Here is an 18,319-nt window from a genome sequence, read left to right as displayed (position 1 = left end):
AAATATATGTAATTATAATTATGTGATTATGTAAATATATAAATCATTGTCATGCATTGATTGTATTAAATAATTTTCTGTTTTCTGAATGCTATTATAAAATTTATTGCAGTTTAGGTCTTTTTTAGGGAATACAAATAATTTTCTATTTCTAATGTTCTTATAACTTTATCTAGATTTAATAAAAAACCAAAGAGAGGAATACAGTACCTCCAAGAACAAGGGATGCTTGGCACTACACCTGAAGATATCGCCCAATTCTTACATCAAGAGGAAAGATTAGACTCTGTAAGAGTACCATTTTAGTTCATTCTAACCATTTCTGTACAGTTCCTTTTTAAATTAATAATAATATATGTTGTTGCTTATTTAAAATGCCTTCCTAAGTATATAAGTAAAACTTAAAGAATAACCTATGTATTCTTAATTTTGCTTTTGAATTTTCTAAACTCAGTACCTAGATTTTTAAAAAATAAACACATTTAGTATTTTAACTTTTAGTTCCATGTTTGAAATAGTTAACCTATAGTTAAAATCTGCGGATCTTATGGATTTTTCTGCTTTAAATTGGCTGTGTGGCAAATGTAACATTCCATTAGGATATCGGTTTCTTTCTTTTGTTCTTTAGACTCAAGTGGGTGAATTCCTGGGAGATAATGATAAATTTAACAAGGAAGTCATGTATGCATATGTGGACCAACATGACTTTTCAGGAAAGGACTTTGTTTCAGCCCTTCGTATGTTTCTGGAAGGATTCCGTCTTCCAGGGGAAGCTCAGAAAATCGATCGATTAATGGAAAAATTTGCTGCAAGATACCTAGAATGCAACCAAGGGTAAGCAAGATTCAAATTCAAGTACTTATTGGTTGGTAACTATATGCAAAACTGTGCTAGGGAGCACTGGGAGATTCATAACCCTCTGCCCCCAAGGAATGCAGATTGTCTGCACTCTGGGAGTGATAAGATAGTTCCATTAAGAAATTGATATGAGCTAGAACATAAATCCTAAAAAAAAATTAAAAGTGCTTTGGAGTTTGAGGTGATTTATTTAAATGAAACTGTAAGACAATAAAAGTTTATAACATACGTTTATTTTTCCAGACAAACCCTTTTTGCTAGTGCAGACACTGCTTATGTTTTGGCTTACTCAATTATCATGCTGACCACAGATCTTCACAGTCCACAGGTATGTTTTCTTCCAAGCCAGTTTTATAATAAATAGTATGCATTAAATAAGTTCTTCTGAATTCAGTTAAGTAATAGTTGAAATTTTAATCTTGGTTAAACCAGTTAACAAATTGGGGTATTTAATTTGGGGTAATGTACATTTTACAAATGTAGTTTCTGGTACTAATTCTAATTATAGACTTTAAATATCTATAAAGTAAGTCTATATTTGTCTCTTGACAGCTATATAAAGCTTAAGATAAATTTTAATCTAAGAATATGTTTGTAGTTCTTCTGCCTATAGTTATTTTACAACATGGAAAAACACTATATATAAACTATCTTTTTTTCTTTTTTCCACATTTCAAACTTAAACAGTAGGGTGATTAGTATAGTGATTCTTCCTGTGCCTGTCGCCCAATTTCCCCAGTTATCAACTTAAGGACAATCTTGTTTTCTGTCCCATCTCGCACCCAAGTCATTTTAAAGCGAATCCCAAGTATCATGCCATTTCATCTGTATTTATTTATTTCACTGTATGTCTTTGTATAGCTCTATTTGAACTACAGTACCATTACACTTAAAAATTAACAATAATATAAAAATATCCAGTATCCAAGAATTGTTCAGATTTCACTTGCCTCATAAAATTCATAATTTCTTCTTAAATATTGAGGAACTATCCCTTGAGTTCTGATATTCACTAGCAAAAAAATTATTTTTAACATTTTACGTATTTTATGCCTAGTTTCTAAAAACATGCTTTGGTATCCTTGAAAATTATCTTTATGAATTAACCTATTTTCAGGAATTTCTTAGTACTTCTTAGAAATAGGCATCTAATGATATCTTTTTTTCTTAGGATGTGAAATAAACTATATACTTATTGCTAATCAGAGATGTAGTGGAACAATCAAAATTCATTTAGTTTAAAATTAAACTTTGCAAATATAAGGATTTTTTTGTGTATTTTGAGATGTTTAAAGTAGGATTAATATGGAACATATATACCAAATGTATGTAGGGAGATTATAAACAGCTATTCCTAGATTTAAACACCAGAATTCAACAACTATGCACTTACCAAGGATTACTTGATTTTTATATAGACCTTTTTTTAAAAAAAGATCATTTAAGATTTTAATCATCTAAAATTTTCCTTTGTCATGTTACTGACAGTATAGTAAAAGCAGCATACTTTCAAGATTTTCATTATCTAGCATGATACTTTTTTCCTTGGGTTTATAAGGGAGTCTACAGATTAAAACTTACTTGGATATCTTTATATCAGTCTTTTGTCTGGTTTTTCAATCTAAACAAAAAGTAGAATTATGTTTTACACTACTTCCCTTTGCTTTTCGAATGTTATATTTTAAAAAATTTTGGTTCTGTAAATGAATTGTCAATGTTATATGCATCTGCGTCTTATTTTTCTATACATATGTACATTCCTGTGTAAGTTATTTTGAGGAAATATCAAAACTTCCTTTAATGCCCTTTCGTAGTACCTAGATTGTTAAAAGTTTCTGAACACATACCAGTTAGGAAGCATTATCTTGAACTAGTGTCCTGTCTTCATAGCACTAATTCCTGTCTGGGGGACGTGTGCTTGGAGTCTTAGTCTGGCCATGGTAGCGTGTACACACCACTCTCCCTGTCAGACTGCTGGCTAGAGTCGTGTTGCAGTCTGCACCTGTAGAACAGTTTATGAGTTCCTACGAAGCTAAGTGGCCTGTTAGAAAGAAATTGACCCCATAATTATGACCCCATGTGATTTATGATTCAGGACCATATGAACTATAACAGTGACATTTTTAAAGGACACAAATAACTTTAAAAGAATCCCTTAAAATGAATCCATGTTTTTAGTTTTCAAAGTTAAAATATAAATTTTAACAAATCATTTATGTTCCCTTTTCACCAAGAATATGTATAAACTACCTTTTTAATATAGTGAGAGTCAATGAATTTTTAAAAATTTGAGGTGTATATAGTTTTATCCTAATTTTCATCATTAGTAACACTGGTTTCATGTGATTTAAGCACTAAAACTAGGCACAGCTTAATTTAAGCACATGAGGATAAGTCAAGAGTAGAGTGTTCCATAAAAGATAAGCAGGAAAAGAGAAATAGAGTTGTGTTTTATACTGTTCCCAGAATCCCATAGTGGCAGAATTATTCTGCCTGAGCAGTGCATTTGATCACGTGTACCTGAACTTAATGTGTCCCTACTGCCACTCCCTGGGAGCGTCCGCCCCTGCCGCCCTGCTAGGATACACACACACTTCACTGCTACTTTGGATTTTCTACCAAGACTTCTCTTGGTCTCTGATTGGCATGATGCTGAGATACTATGCTGTGCTCAGAATTACCAAGTATCGTTAAACTTCTTTTAGACTCTCACTGGCAGCACTTTTGTGGTCTTTTATTTTGGTATCCCAGGGTCATTGTTTTTTAGTATTCCTCAGAACTTCAGATGAAATGGCTTGCTTTCTTTTATATTTTTTAGCGCTATGACTCAAGATGAGTTTTTAAAGTTAAAATGTTAGAGATTTTTTTCCCCTTGAATAATAAGTTACATTTGAAAACTTTTATTATGATATTTTCACATTTTTGAAAAAAGAGTGCTTCTCCCACCCTTTTTGACACTCTAGAAAGATCTCTTTGCATAGTAATCTGAACTAAATAAATGTTTGTATCTCAGTTATATTCTCTGAACGTTCTGGTTTCTCTGTAGTTACTTTTGCAAACTTCTGATAACTTGCCTGCTTATTATTCTATGTACCTTCTTGAAAATTTATAGGAGGCTTATCTTTAGAAAAGTTACCTTTAATTCTTTATAAAAAAAGATGGAAGAGTATATTTAATTAAATAAATGTATCTTCAGAGACATAAGACTTCTGGATTTTGTCCATCTGGGTTTTTGGAGATATAAAGCGTAAACATTTTGGCTGTGCTAATTCCCAAGTTTGATCACAGGGCCACCATCTTACAGACTTGTACTCCACAAGTGGATCGAGGTGTGCAGTAGGACATTGTTGTTCACAGCACTCTGAAACAAGACAAAACATTCCAAGGATGCTTCACCCAGATCACCTAATAACAGTTGCCATGATGAGTCAGAGATTATCTGGTTTTCAATAAATTTTAGCTGTTTTTATCCTACATCCATTGTCATGTAAAATCAGCTTTTACATTATTGGCAACACATTTATGTTTTTCTGAACTAAAGATTTGAATCTTTTTGATACCATGTTTCTAATAATTGTCATGTTCCTTTCTTAAGTACTGGTTAGAACTCTTAAACCTCAGACAAAAAAAATTTTATTCTTCATCTGTTTTTTTATTACAGATTATTTGTGTGTACACCAGAGCATAGTGAATTAGTATATGCCACGATGGGTCATTGCTGTCATTTTCTATGACTTTCTTCGTTTTAAATATGTTTTGCTGAGTGTTTTCCACTTCCTGTCCTCAAAGTATTTAGAAATTCTCTAATGAGTATTTAAAGTCTTAAAATATAAGTGAATTTTTAATGTTAATTTTTAGGAAATGTAACGGTTTTTCATTTCTAGGTTAAAAATAAAATGACGAAGGAACAGTACATTAAGATGAACAGAGGTATCAATGACAGTAAAGACCTTCCTGAGGAGTACCTGTCCGCCATCTATAATGAAATAGCTGGAAAAAAGATATCAATGAAAGAAACAAAAGAACTAACAATCCCTACAAAATCAAGTAAACAAAGTAAGTATCCAAACCAATTGAGTCCTGGTTATTCAGGAGGAAAAATATGGGTTCTTAAGAGTTTTTCACTTGGCTTAAAGTATTATTCTAACAAGAAGTATCATAATGTAAAATTTGCTGATATGATTGTTTTTTTCTCCATATGCTAAAGGAAGATAACTCTGACCAATTATCCATGGAAAATGCTATATAATATGTATGGATTAGCGTGCATTGAATGTATACTTGTCCATTTAGCAGTTAATCTCAGCACGGATTCGGAGGTCAGAGAGACTGGGCAGGCAACCCCAATAGTCAGACTTTAACTCAGTACTTTTTCCTGCTTCCTTATCTATAAGCAACATATTTACATTTCTTCATCATTATATATAAACAGAAGCTGGAAGTAGGGATGATTTAAAGAGATGGGGAGGGTTAGGGTTGTGGGGAAGCTTGTGCAGTTGGAAATCACTATTTCACATGCATCTTAAACTATATCATTATAGAGTTCCTAAGTCTAACCAGCACGGAGAGCCAGCTATGGGCCTGGCTCCATTCTAGAAACTCTGTACATACAGACAATGATGATTAAATTAGAGCTAAAATCTGACTACAGGAGTGAGGTGAGGGTCATAGTTTAAGAATAAAAGTAATATGGAAAGAGGACTCCTGCCTTTCTCAGCACTTCCACTTAGAAATGAAATCTCAGGCTTTACCTAACAGAACAAGTTATAGTAGCAAAATTCTGTTGACAGGAGAGAAGCAAAAAGACCTATGTGATACATTTATTTCTAGATATTGATGAAGAGTTATGAGAGTCAGGGCTATGGAGATGATGTTAAAAAGAGTGGAACATAACTAGCCTTATCTCTTGGAATAATACGGAGAATGATCTTAAAGAATTTTAGTAAGTTTTTCTTCCTTTTATAGATGAGGAAACTGAAGACCAGAGGTTAGGAAACGTATTAGAATTATAGAATCTATCAGCTGAGTGTAGTATAAAGATTTTATTAAATCTCTACACCTAAAACACAAGAGTGGCAAAGCCAGATCTTGAACTAGGCATCCTTGGCTCTAACTGTAGGCCAGTACCAAACAGCAATTTACTTGGGAGTGAAATTTTTCATTCTTCTGCTTGTCTCATTAAGTATATTGATCAAGAATTCATTTTTACACCTAAGTAGATGCCAGTTATCTATTCAGTTTTCTTCTGTATACCCGTATTATAAGGTCTTCATATCCTTTTTTCTCTGGTCTCTTTTGTATATGGTGGTAGGAAATCAATGAGTAGCAGGATATGGGAAGGGGATGGTGGTGTGCTGAAATGCTAAAATTATTTTGGAGTATCAGGGCCACTGTTTATTTTCTTGTTTACTTAGGAGATGCCATTCAGCATGTGTCATGCTAAGAGGCCATTTCCTCTTACATCTCTTCTCCTATCCAGTATTTGCATTGTTCCACTAATACTTTCATTGTGACAGATTTGTACCCACTCTCTTCCCTTTTCATAGGTTTTCCACTTAGCTCTGACTCTTAGTTCAGGATTTTTTTCCCCACTTTTGAGGTGGGGTTCATATAACAAAATAAACCATTTTAAAGTGAATAATTCAGTGGCATTGGTATATTCACAATGTTACGCAACATTTTATAGTTCCAAAACATTTTCATCATCCCCAACTAGAACTATATCTATTAAGCAGTTATTCCATGTTCCCTCTCTCCCCCTAGCCCGTCTGTACCAGTCCATTTTGTTATATGCATTTACCTACTCTAGATATTTCATAAAAATGGAATCATACATTATGTGACTGTTTGTGTCTGGCTTCTTAGGACTGTTTTTAATTAGTTATTAATTGGTGGTGTTTATTTTATAGTAAAACATCAAAATAGCATTTTAAAATGCTTTCTATTTTAAATGCTCATAGTGTTTATTGTTTCAGATGTAGCCAATGAAAAACAAAGAAGACTTCTGTACAACTTAGAAATGGAACAGATGGCCAAGACAGCTAAAGCACTCATGGAGGCTGTGAGCCATGTGCAAGCGCCTTTTACAAGTGCAACACATTTGGAGCATGTGAGACCCATGTTTAAAGTAAGAGTTACTAATAACTTTCAGTCGTAATATACATTTATGTATAATTTCATTCAGCATATTTTTAAATTAAGGAAATATAGTAATATACCCCTGAGTATAGACCCAGAAGCAAAAACCATGTTATTTAAAAGGACATAGCAAATATAAATTTTTTTCTTAAAGAGAATGAGACAAGTTCTGCACTATTAGCAATTAATAGATACGTGATCTTAATTAAGAATGAATTTCAGAGAATGGTCATTAATCATTGGCCTGCTTTTCCCTAAATGAGTTCTATTTAAACCTTGGGAGTTACCTAAAATTCCAAAGTGATTGTGAGCCTCTTGCTCTCCCTCAGTGCTTCTGGCCCAGGAGCTACTTCACGTGAGGGCTCTGAGTATGCCTGGAGCCCAGAAGGTAGAGTAGGGAGTTAGAGGGAGCATTATTTATGTTTATAGGTTAACCTAGTAAGAACGTTGCTTACTGGTTCTTTAAAATATGATTTCCCATTCCTTCTTCATTTTCCTGTTTTTTTCAATCCTTTCTCCAAATTCCAGAATGAGTAAGTAGTGCATTATAAAGATTATAGGGAAGTGGAGGGAAATCTAGTCCAATTTGAAAGGGAGAAATGGGTAAAATACATTCCAGTTCGTGAGGCAGTGTGGTAAGAGATGGTCTCTGGAGGCTAAAGATCATTATTTGAGTTCTAATCCAGTCATTCGCTATGCATGTGAATAGACAGTAAAAGCTTTCTGTGTTCCCTTTTACTCTAAAACTTTATAATTACTTCTACCCCTATTTCAAGGTCTGTGTGACGATGTTTCTAAAAGTTGATGAAAAATTATAGGATGGGGGTGGGGCTAGGGAGATAATTTAAGAAGCTATAGTGGAGTATATAACTGGCCTTATCTTTTGGAATAATATAGAAAATGATGTTGAAATATAAGAAACACTTTACTATGAAATAATTTTATAAAGCAGATTTTTTTTTGTTTCGAATCATTTTATACTTGTTTTTCTTTTCAGATATTTTTGATAAGGGGGAGGCAGAAGAAAACAAAGAATAAAAACCCAGCCATAATTCTGCTACTCATAAAAAAATATTTTTTTTATATCACTTTTTATTTTAATTAAATAGTTGTGATCATACTATGGATAGAAATTTTGTATCTAGCTTTTTCTCCCTTATTTCCTCGTATCATTAAAAATTCTTCATAAGTAGCTTTTCCAATCTAGTCTTTAGATTAGTTATAGTTTATTTAAACATCCTCTAACCTAGAATTCTGAATCTTTCAGAATCTTTCTGCTCACCGCCATTATTCTCTTCAGACACCCTCATTTCTCATTTATTACTATAGCATTCTCCTAATGAGAGTCCTCACGTCTACTTTTGTGCTCCTCTTCTCCATTTACAGAGGCCAGAGCGATCTTTCTAAAATACCAAATGCAGTGTCACCTTCTTCCTTACGGCTTTTCACTGACTTTGCATGATACTGTGATGAAACTAACACCTAGACGGACTGTAGACCTCGTGTGGTCTGGCTTCACCGTCTTTCCAACTTTGTTGCTAGATTTCTTCTTCTCTTACTATGCTACAGTCACACTGGCATTCTTTCAGTTTCTAGAATGTCCTAAATTATTTTCTCTTCAGAGCATTCTTACAAGCTGTATCCATTGTCTAAAATTATCCTTTCCTCTTTGAGCAGTTTCCACTTTAAATGTTACCTTCCGACCCCTGACCCCTCGAGTCCAAGTTAGGTCTTTTTCATGACATGCTCTGCTTTTCCTTCATTGTATTTATAACAATTCATATTTATACACTTATTTATTTTAATATACGTATTAATATATGTGTCTAGGATATCTCTTTACTAAACTTTAAGTTCCATGAAGCTAGGGACTACATCTGTTCACTTTTTCCAATATCTAGCACAATTTCTTGCTTGTAGTAAGTGCTCAATAAATAAGCGTTGACTGGGTAAAGGAATGAATAAGAGATCCTAGTATGTGTTATAATATTAAGGGATATAAATATTAAGAATCTTTTTACATATTGCCAAATTGTATTCAGCAAAGGTTTATACAGTTGTGAGTGGGCAATTTCACTGTCTCCTGAATATTATTTGGTGTAATTTGATTGGAAAATCGTATCTTTAATTCCTAATGAATGGAGTTAAACATTTCTTCACTGGCTTAAGGGCCATTTATACTTTTTGTATAAAATATTATGCAGGTTTCCAGATAGATGTGTTGTTTCTTTACTTAGAATGTGTGATTTATTTCTTTCATGTGGTACTTTGTATTTTAAAAGTACTGCACTTTATATGATGCCCACAGCATCTCTCTATGGTGATAGTCCAGGTATTAATTAAAGAGGAAGAAATATGAGGTTCAGAGAGACTAAATAAGTAGCAAAGCTAAGACTAAAAGGTACTATGGTTTATGCTCCTTTGGTAGAGAGTATGCACTTCTGAACTTTCTGATGTTAAAGGCAAAGCTTTGAGTAATTCTCTTTTCCTTTATAATGCTAAAAACTTTTTAGATCTTTTAAACATTTCAGTTGTCATCGCCATAGCAATGGGGATAAACATTTTTCATCTGTATAGCTATATGGTTATATAGTTCTGCTTCACGATAACTTATTAAAAGCATATACTCTCCCATCAGACATGTCAAAGTTAGACACACATGTGCACATGCTAATAGATATACATGTGTTTTGATATTAGGATTTTCTGTAGTAGATAGCTCTTTATTTTTGTTGTTTTTTACATCATAATTTCACTAGGCATTTAGTTTTTATAGTAAAATTTAGTGTTTGTTGGCTTTCACCATTTGTAATGAAGTATTTTATTGAACTATATTTTTAAAGTATTGTTCTTCTGGGAACCAGAGATGTCACTGACATGTCAATGTAAAATATTTGACTGTAACAAAGATAAGGCTAAATGATTAAATGATGTCTAAGGAGCAGGTTTAAAGAAAAGAGAGTAACGTAATTGTTGCAAGTGGGAAATAACTAAAAGGATTTTCTTGGAAATAAAAAGTCTGAGATATTGCAAGGGACAAAGCTTTCAGAGAGATGAGTTCTGAGGTTGGATAAAACTAATCATTTATGAATGTTGACTTCCCATTTTTTATTGATATGAAAAATTTGTTAATGCTGTGCTTACAGTATGCCTAGGGTCTTCTAGTGAATTTATAATCTTGCTTTCCCATTTATTTAATTCCAGACAGCGTTATGTAGTTTTTCCCCTTTGTCTAAGAAAGCTTTTCAAATAACTAAGCCAAGAAACTCATTGCTTTTTTTCAGGACTTCCTCAAATCATGTATTGTCTGAAAGCTTTGAGAAATATTAATGTAGTATTATCATAATTTTTAATTAGCTCTTGAAGACCATGATATTTTTAAAATTTTTAAATTTCCTAGTTGGCTTGGACACCTTTCCTGGCTGCGTTCAGTGTGGGTCTACAAGATTGTGATGATACTGAAGTAGCCTCTCTTTGCCTGGAAGGTATAAGATGTGCAATCAGAATTGCATGCATTTTCAGCATTCAGGTAACAAAGAATTTTGCCTTTGTAGCCAGTCTGGAAAACGTAAATTACTTGTGCCATTACTATAGTTTAAATTATTTTTTTATGTCTGACTTAGGAAAAACTAATTTCAAGTTTATGATGGAATTTAAATGAATCTTAATGTCGAAGGTTTTGAGAAGCTATGGCAAAAGTGGTAGTTCTATACTGATGTGTCTAAAATTTATCATAATAACTTTGGTTTGCAATTTTTTTTCCAAGGCTTTGAATTCCTATGTTAACTTGAATGTCTTACTTAAATATGTTGCATGGTCATACTTATTAAATCATATGTATATTTTCACATTTTACATATTTTTATGTATAACTTTATAACTATACCTAAGCCTAAGAATAAGTTATCTTTAAGAGAACCAAGTATCTAGTACATAATTTTCATGAAGACAGTCTCACCTAGTAATTTATGTGCTTTGTCTGATAATAAATTTTAACCACAGCTGGCTTTCTTTTTAAAAATCCATTTTACATTTAATTATGAATGTTAGGGCTTAAAAAGCATAGCGTGGCTATAAAGAAAAAATAAGAATATTTATAATTAAGATTTCATCTAGTCCACATAGTATTTGAAATATATTCAATGAATGTTTTTTCTATGTGAATTCATTTGTTATCACTAAAATCTCACTTTGATTTGACACCATCATCTTTGGATTTCAGAAATTCTTTTTCTGCTTCATTCATCTTAAAATAAAAGTAACTGTAGTTTGAAGTATTGTATGTAACTAATGACTTGTCAATTAAAAATTTATAAAAAGTGTCATTAGGGAATTAGATCACTTTGTTGTATTTACAACCACATAAAGTATACTTTTCTCTTTTTCATAGCTGGAAAGAGATGCATATGTCCAGGCGCTAGCAAGATTTACCTTACTTACAGTGAGTTCTGGTATTACCGAAATGAAACAGAAGAACATTGACACAATAAAAACACTTATCACAGTGGCTCACACAGATGGAAATTACTTAGGAAATTCATGGCATGAGGTATAAGCACTTTCTTTATTTTCAGTTTAAAAAATGAGCTAATGCTAGCTATTCTATCACTGACATGCTTAAGTGTTTGGGAAGAAAATTTAGTACATTTGGGATGAGTACATTTAGCTTTTTATAGTGATTTATAATGTAGCCTATGTTTAAATCCTGGCTGCATACATTTAAATATTTTTGTGAACGTTTTTAACACAGAATTAATTTTCTTCCCTTTCGTTATTAAGATACTGAAGTGCATAAGTCAGCTGGAGCTTGCACAACTCATAGGAACTGGAGTGAAACCTCGATACATTTCTGGAACAGTGCGAGGCAGAGAAGGATCTCTTACAGGAACAAAAGATCAGGCTCCTGATGAATTTGTGGGTCTGGGGCTAGGTGAGAATTTTTAAAATTATTTTGAGATATCAAAAATTATTTTTAACTTGCTCAATGTAAGTAACTTTATTGTCGCAATGAAATACATTTAGAGGGGTATGATAAAATGCCCTTTGGCTGACTTTTTGAGGTAAAGCAAGGTGACTGTGTAGAGAACTGTCTTTTTTGCTTTGACTAGTATTAACATTAAATGACCTTAGTCTTGATCTCATAGTTGGGGATAGAAGAAGGATACAGTTTAAAATTATCTTCTTTTAAGACTAAGGTAACTTAAATGAGTGAAGGCTTATATAATAAGATGGTAACTAGTTGGAGCAACTGGAGAAAGCATTCACATTCATATTTTTTTAAGGACCTATGCAGGCCTAGCTAAACGCTTCTGCCAGTATGAAAACTTTCCCATGGCTCCCCATGTGCTCAGTCTGGCCAGGAACTTCCAGATTTAACCCAGTAGAACAAAGGAAAATATTAGAGAAAACAGATACAGAAGAATGGAAAACAATACATTTTTAGTCATAAATGGAAGAAGAAAAATTTCGACTATCTTTGATTTTGAATACTGTACTTCTGGGTTTGAATTTGGTATTTCTTCCTTACTGTTCATAACTTTCTTTAATTCTCTGAGCTTTAGTTTCCCTCTTCTTCAAACTAATGGTAATGTCTACTTATAGAGATGTTGGGATTAAATAAGAATATATATATAAACGTGGACTTAGTACAGTGTCTAGTATATTAATGGCTTCTGGACTATTCTCTATCCATCTTCCCTACCCCATTTTCACCAAGAAGCCTAGAGACATGACTCAGTAGAAGGGAATTGACCTGTGATCTAGGAATAATTTACCTCTTAAGGTTTTATGTTGTAACGTTATATTTCTGGACGTTTTCTGTCTTTTTTTTATCTTAGTGATATATCTCTGTTGTTGCTTGCAGTAAAAATTCTTAGAAAATGTAAAAGAATGTCAACTTTGAAAAATGATCCATAGAGCAAGAAGTAAAGACCAGGACCATGTTGTGGCTTCAGGTTGGACTTGGGACAGTGAGTTCCCAGTGGTAATCTGTGTCAGCCAGCAGAGCATTCTGAACGTCAGTTGTATCTTAGAGGTGGTGATTCTAAGAGGTGCAGGTGTTAGACCTAATAACTTAGTGATAGAGCAGCAGGATTTAGAACTGTCTGAGCCACCTGTGTGGTGACTTATGCAACCTGGAAATCTGATTTGGAACATTAGAACTGTAATTACTCCAGAAAATAGCACGAGATACAGATGAAAAATATTTACAGGCAAGTGAAATGAATGTGCATTGATTGATTCAATAGCTTTTGAAAGTTTTTTTTTAAAGATTCAGGAGTGTGAGAAGGCCAAAATAATGATAGGTACAAATTGCCAGGGCTCAGTTTTGCCAAGCAACAGAAGTAGGTTACACTAAAAATAAAACACCAGTGAAATATTTTATCTTCTAAAAGTTTAGTCAAATGAGAAATAATGGTACTTGCTGATAACGTTTACTAGTACATTTGAAAGTGAATTAAAATTAATTTGATCACTGTGCTGTTGTGCTACTTAGGTTGCAAGGATATGAGATGATCCGCCTTCTCCCTTCAGGAGAAGGGGGTTTACAGAAAAATATACACATTTTGGATCTGGAAATAGAACAAAAATTTTAGGTTTCTAAGGCACCCAGGCAACCAGCCACACTCTTCCCTCTCTCTTTTACGCTTTATCGAGGCTTTCTCCTATGTCATCTCTCTTCTTGGCCTGCTCCATTCTCTACTCACTCCTGATTGATCAGGTCTCTCATTTTTGAATCTACGTCCAAGAGGGAGCCAGTCTGTTGACTTGGCCCCTGTTGGGCAGAGCCCTCCCTTCAGGCCATCTCATTGGCTAACAGCTAGCCCAGTGTAGCAGACATTCACCCTGATCCATCTGTGCCCTGTCACCTACTCAGACAACAGATGCTATCTTCAGCAGGATACCGTAGTCAGAATTGAGTTAGAAGTGGATGTGGTACAGACATTCAAGCTGGTTTAGTCTATACATTTGTTTTTTTAAAAATAAATTAATATCCTCCTTTATCAGCAGCATCCGTGCACCAAGCATTCCATGTAACCAAGTTCATAGTGCTGAGTACATATTTATCTGACTTTCTGACTGATAGGATATAAGTCTGTACTTTCAATTTTTGAAAACAGGGAACTTTTAGTTATTAAGAATACATAGCACATGATTATTAGGTTTAAATTATGTACATATTCTTTTAAAATATGTAAGTTTTAAAAATTCAGTGACTCGGTCATGTAAATCTTCATAACACCTATATCTTTGTTCTCAGTGAACAAAAGTATTTTGAGTAATCTGTTTGGTAAAACTGAAACTGTTAGCCAATCATGGTATACTGTCATACACATCTTTGAAGGGTTTCACATATTTGTGAATAGATTCTTTGGATTGCTAGACAATTTACATAATCTTTGGTTCCTCTAAATATATTTATTCACAAGTAAAAATTATATTTAAATTAAAAAGTATAGAAAGCTCCACAGGAAAGACATTTGGTTGATAAACAAAGAAAATGTTGTGGTGATGGGCATTATTTTTTCTCATAGATGTTTCTTCATTAAATTCCTATAATGTGCTGTACACTTCAGTATAGCTCGACACCATTTCCCTGTGGCCCCCATTCTCTGTCACTCACATCAGGCTTTCATTCTTGTTTACTTACACAGATAGACTCCTAATTTGTCTCCCTGGCTCCAGTATCTTCTCCTATTTTACTTTGTTCTTCAAATATTGCCAGAATTATTTTTTGGAAAATAAATTGGATCATGTCAATTTTCTAAAAAGTCTAATGGCTCCCTGTTTGCAAAAGTAGGACATTAAGCATGACAATCACGGTTCTTCACAGTGGCTCATACAGATGGCTCTTTGCATTCTATTTCTAGTCTCTTTCCAGCTTCATTTACTACTTGTTTTCTTCCTTTGTCCTTGTCCTTTGCCAAATTTTTTGTTATGCTACACTGTAGTAAGTGTGTTAAAGCTTGGCATCCACTTCCATTACTTAATATATGCTGCTCTTTCTACCTGGATTGCTTTTTCTTCTGCCTTCTCACATGATCATCCTTCTGGGTCCAACTTGAATTAGTATTTCATCATATTTGAAGCTTTTAAGTGAGCTAACACTCCATTCTCCCTTATCCGATCAAAATTAGTTCTGTTTAGCAAAACTTGTATTATATGTAATTATAATTTCAGCCATGAAGTAATCATTACATTGTGTTAAAGTCGGTTGTAAGCCTCTCCATGAAGACAGGGCACATCTTTTTCATATTCATTTCTCGGAATAGAATTTGAGTCCAGCTGGTTTAAATAACATCATCCATTATGTTTGCCTTCATAAAGCATTGTGTCTGGCCAGTCAAGTCAAGAAGTATTTGTTGAGCATCTGCTTTGGACTCAATATTGAGTGAAGTATAGGGAAATACAAAAAATGTGTATGACTTTGTTCCTAACCTTAGGAAACTTTTTATTTGGCTGTGAAGGCAACATTAACACACCTAACTTATATGAAACTGTATGAAAGAAATTCTGATTTGAGTAGTACTTATTTAAGTAAATGCTTAGTTCAGAGGAAAGGTGAGAACAATGGAGAGGAATCTTTCATTGAGAACTCAAATTGGGTCTTGATAAATAAGTTTTAGATAGTTGGACGGCTTGACTAGAAACACATATTGGTTAGAATGTTGAAGGAAACTGCCTTAAATGCTGAAAAGTTTATACTTTATCCTGAAAATAATGGTAAGCAGAATGAAGCTGATGATTTAGGAAAATTAATCTGGCAGGAGAAAAAAGGAGAGATTGAAGAGGGGGGAAATTAGCAGCGGGGGAAATTAGCAGCAGGGAAAACAGGAACTTGCTGTAATCTAGGCCTGAAATTATAAGGGTCTAAATTGAGTAGGAATGAACGCGAATGAATGATATGAAAACAAGTCAAAGGAAAGATGTAGTGACTAGGGGAAGAGGGGAAAGATCTCAAAGACGATTGTAAGTTTAAGAGTTTGAAAACTTGGAGAAATTGTTCTGCTGTCTAGATGTGGAACTAGTTATTTAGGGGAAAAGAAATGATTCTTTTGAAAAAGAAGATGTTAGAACATAGTTAGAATTTCCAGTAAGCATTTGTAAACAAGAGACTGGCGATTGAATGACAGAGGAGACCTAATTATATAGAATCCGGGATCATCCTGAGAAAGTATCATTGCAACCCATGTTAGTGCTGTTTTTTAAACATTAAGAGTAATTATGCCTAATGTCATTAATTTTGTGATCTAAATTCTCAGTGACTCTAATTCATGTAATCTTTGCAAATGTTTGTGTTTTTATAATCATGTCTGTATACCAATTAGTATAGCTCATCAAGCACATTTGGCCTTGAAAAAGGTCACTGATGCCAAGAGTTGTTCGCCCAAAGCATTCTTTCTTTCATTAGGAAAATAACTAATTTCAGAAATATGTTCTAGAACTGTAAGTATATTCCTCCACTGAATTATTTTCAAACGTAGATGACTCTCTTTTATGTGTGGTAGTTGGAGGAAACGTGGACTGGAAGCAGATAGCGAGCATCCAGGAGTCCATTGGCGAGACCAGCTCTCAGAGTGTCGTCGTTGCCGTGGATAGGTAAGCTGTCCATTTTATTCCCTTTTCAGGTGAATACTGTTTTACTTCTGCAGCATTTAGATATATTTTGCTTAGCAGTAAACAGAAAAAAATTATCGCCAAAATAACTTTCCTTAAGTAATATGACTATACAGTGATATGCCATGATTTAGATGAAACACCTATAATTTTGCTTTTTAGGTCATAGAATATAGGAAGGAAATAAACAGTATGAAAATGTAGATTACAATAGATATTGGGCATTAGGGAAATGCCCAATTTCCCTAATGATGAAAAGAACACAGACGTTTTATTTCCTTTATAGAAAACATTCCCCTTGTTATCCCTATTTGAAAAGAGAGTAATTTGTCTTTCTGGTCTGTGATGTAGGACTGCAGCATTATGGGTAAAATGAAGGGATTAGCTGGCAACTCTTATTATAAGCTTCTGTGGGAAGGAATTTGTATAGTATAAACATTGTCAGGTATTCTTTGTTTTTAGTTTGTTTTTAAAAGGAAACCCATACTTTGGTTTATTTTACTATGGAATATTTAGTTTCAGATGTTAAAAATTCCCAGTATGTAGAATAATATCTAGCATTCTTTCGAAGATTTGCTTTTTCTAGATGACTGCCCCCAAAATTGAAACTTAAGATTTTACAACTCTGAATTTTTTCTAACCACTTCTGATGGACACTTTAAAAAATATAACATGTACCATATTCTTTTCTTGGTGCTCGGAGACATGTGCTGATCCATTTTACTTTGCTTTAGATAAAACTCTTTGCTCTAAGTACAGACAGAACTAGAGTCTTGCAGGCTACTGACCCACCTTGGAAGTACTCTGTGGAACTTTCTCCTTGTATTCTTAATGTCCACTTGCTGTCCTTTTTGTTAGAGGAAAGAGGTCATTTGCCTTTTTTTTTTTTTTTTTTTGTAAAGGTTGAAGAAAGATTGTGTATGGTCTTATACCTACTATGTAACCCAAAGGCTTACCACATGCTTGATACTTTTCAAAGTGCTTTACATATGTTATTTCACTTAATCCTTTGAGTAACTTTATGAGATGAATAATATTTTTGTCCTCAAATTAAAAATAAGGAAACTGAAACACGGGGAACTTAAATAACTTTCTCATCCCCACAACCAGGGTAATCTGGTTTGTTTTTTTCAATAACAGTTTCATTCACAGAGGATTTTGAGGGGTGGAGCCAGGATGCACACTCCAGCAGCCTGTCTCTGAGTGAGCACTCGTAACTGCTCCACCCTTCTCGCCCGCATGCACAGCTCCGGAGCAGTGCAGTGTCTGTCCTCCTTCCAGGTGATTTTCTTGCCTTCCAGAAAATCGTTTTTACTGTCATTACGATAACCTATTCAGGCAGGAGTCAACATTTTACGTACTATTTTTGTTTCCATGATATACTTTTATGACCATACCCAGTTCTAATTTATCCAACTATCCACTGTTAGTTACACGTAGACACATCACTCATTTGAACAAATAATATGCCTCTCTGTTTTAAGAATTTATGCTATTTCAGAGGAGTCTTGGCACAAGTTCTGTTAATACTTTGTTGTCTCAAACTCATCACCATCAAAGGCTTCTACAAACATAAATTCAGTATCTGATTGAATTTATTTAAATTTTAGCTCTTAGTGAAAACATTAAAAGTTACATCTTTGAGTTATTATACGATTATATCTTTGTGTAGTGCATTTTACTTTTTCATTAAATTTCTTGTGAA

At 33.7% G+C, this 18,319-nt stretch overlaps 1 protein-coding gene across 2 annotated transcripts in view; it reads left to right on the top strand.

Moving 5' to 3' along the window:
• ARFGEF1 (ADP ribosylation factor guanine nucleotide exchange factor 1) overlaps positions 1–18,319 on the top strand; it is a 99,118-nt gene that overhangs the window by 55,733 nt on the left and 25,066 nt on the right. For both annotated transcript variants that reach the window (XR_003043665.1, XM_006924016.3), the window contains exons 15-23: positions 177–288; positions 629–834; positions 1,102–1,186; positions 4,743–4,914; positions 6,834–6,985; positions 10,397–10,525; positions 11,387–11,545; positions 11,776–11,926; positions 16,506–16,596. Coding sequence is in view for 1 of the 2 variants with exons in the window: in XM_006924016.3 (XP_006924078.1) it covers positions 177–288; positions 629–834; positions 1,102–1,186; positions 4,743–4,914; positions 6,834–6,985; positions 10,397–10,525; positions 11,387–11,545; positions 11,776–11,926; positions 16,506–16,596 (1,257 nt within the window). In the remaining variant the exon portion in view is untranslated. The remainder of the gene's footprint in view (positions 1–176; positions 289–628; positions 835–1,101; positions 1,187–4,742; positions 4,915–6,833; positions 6,986–10,396; positions 10,526–11,386; positions 11,546–11,775; positions 11,927–16,505; positions 16,597–18,319) is intronic.

This window comes from Pteropus alecto, unplaced genomic scaffold (assembly GCF_000325575.1).
Source record: "Pteropus alecto unplaced genomic scaffold, ASM32557v1 scaffold87, whole genome shotgun sequence".
NCBI classification, from domain to species: Eukaryota; Metazoa; Chordata; class Mammalia; order Chiroptera; family Pteropodidae; genus Pteropus; species Pteropus alecto.
The sequence above is the reverse complement of the archived record's forward strand: the minus strand, read 5'-3'. Positions and strand labels throughout refer to the sequence as shown.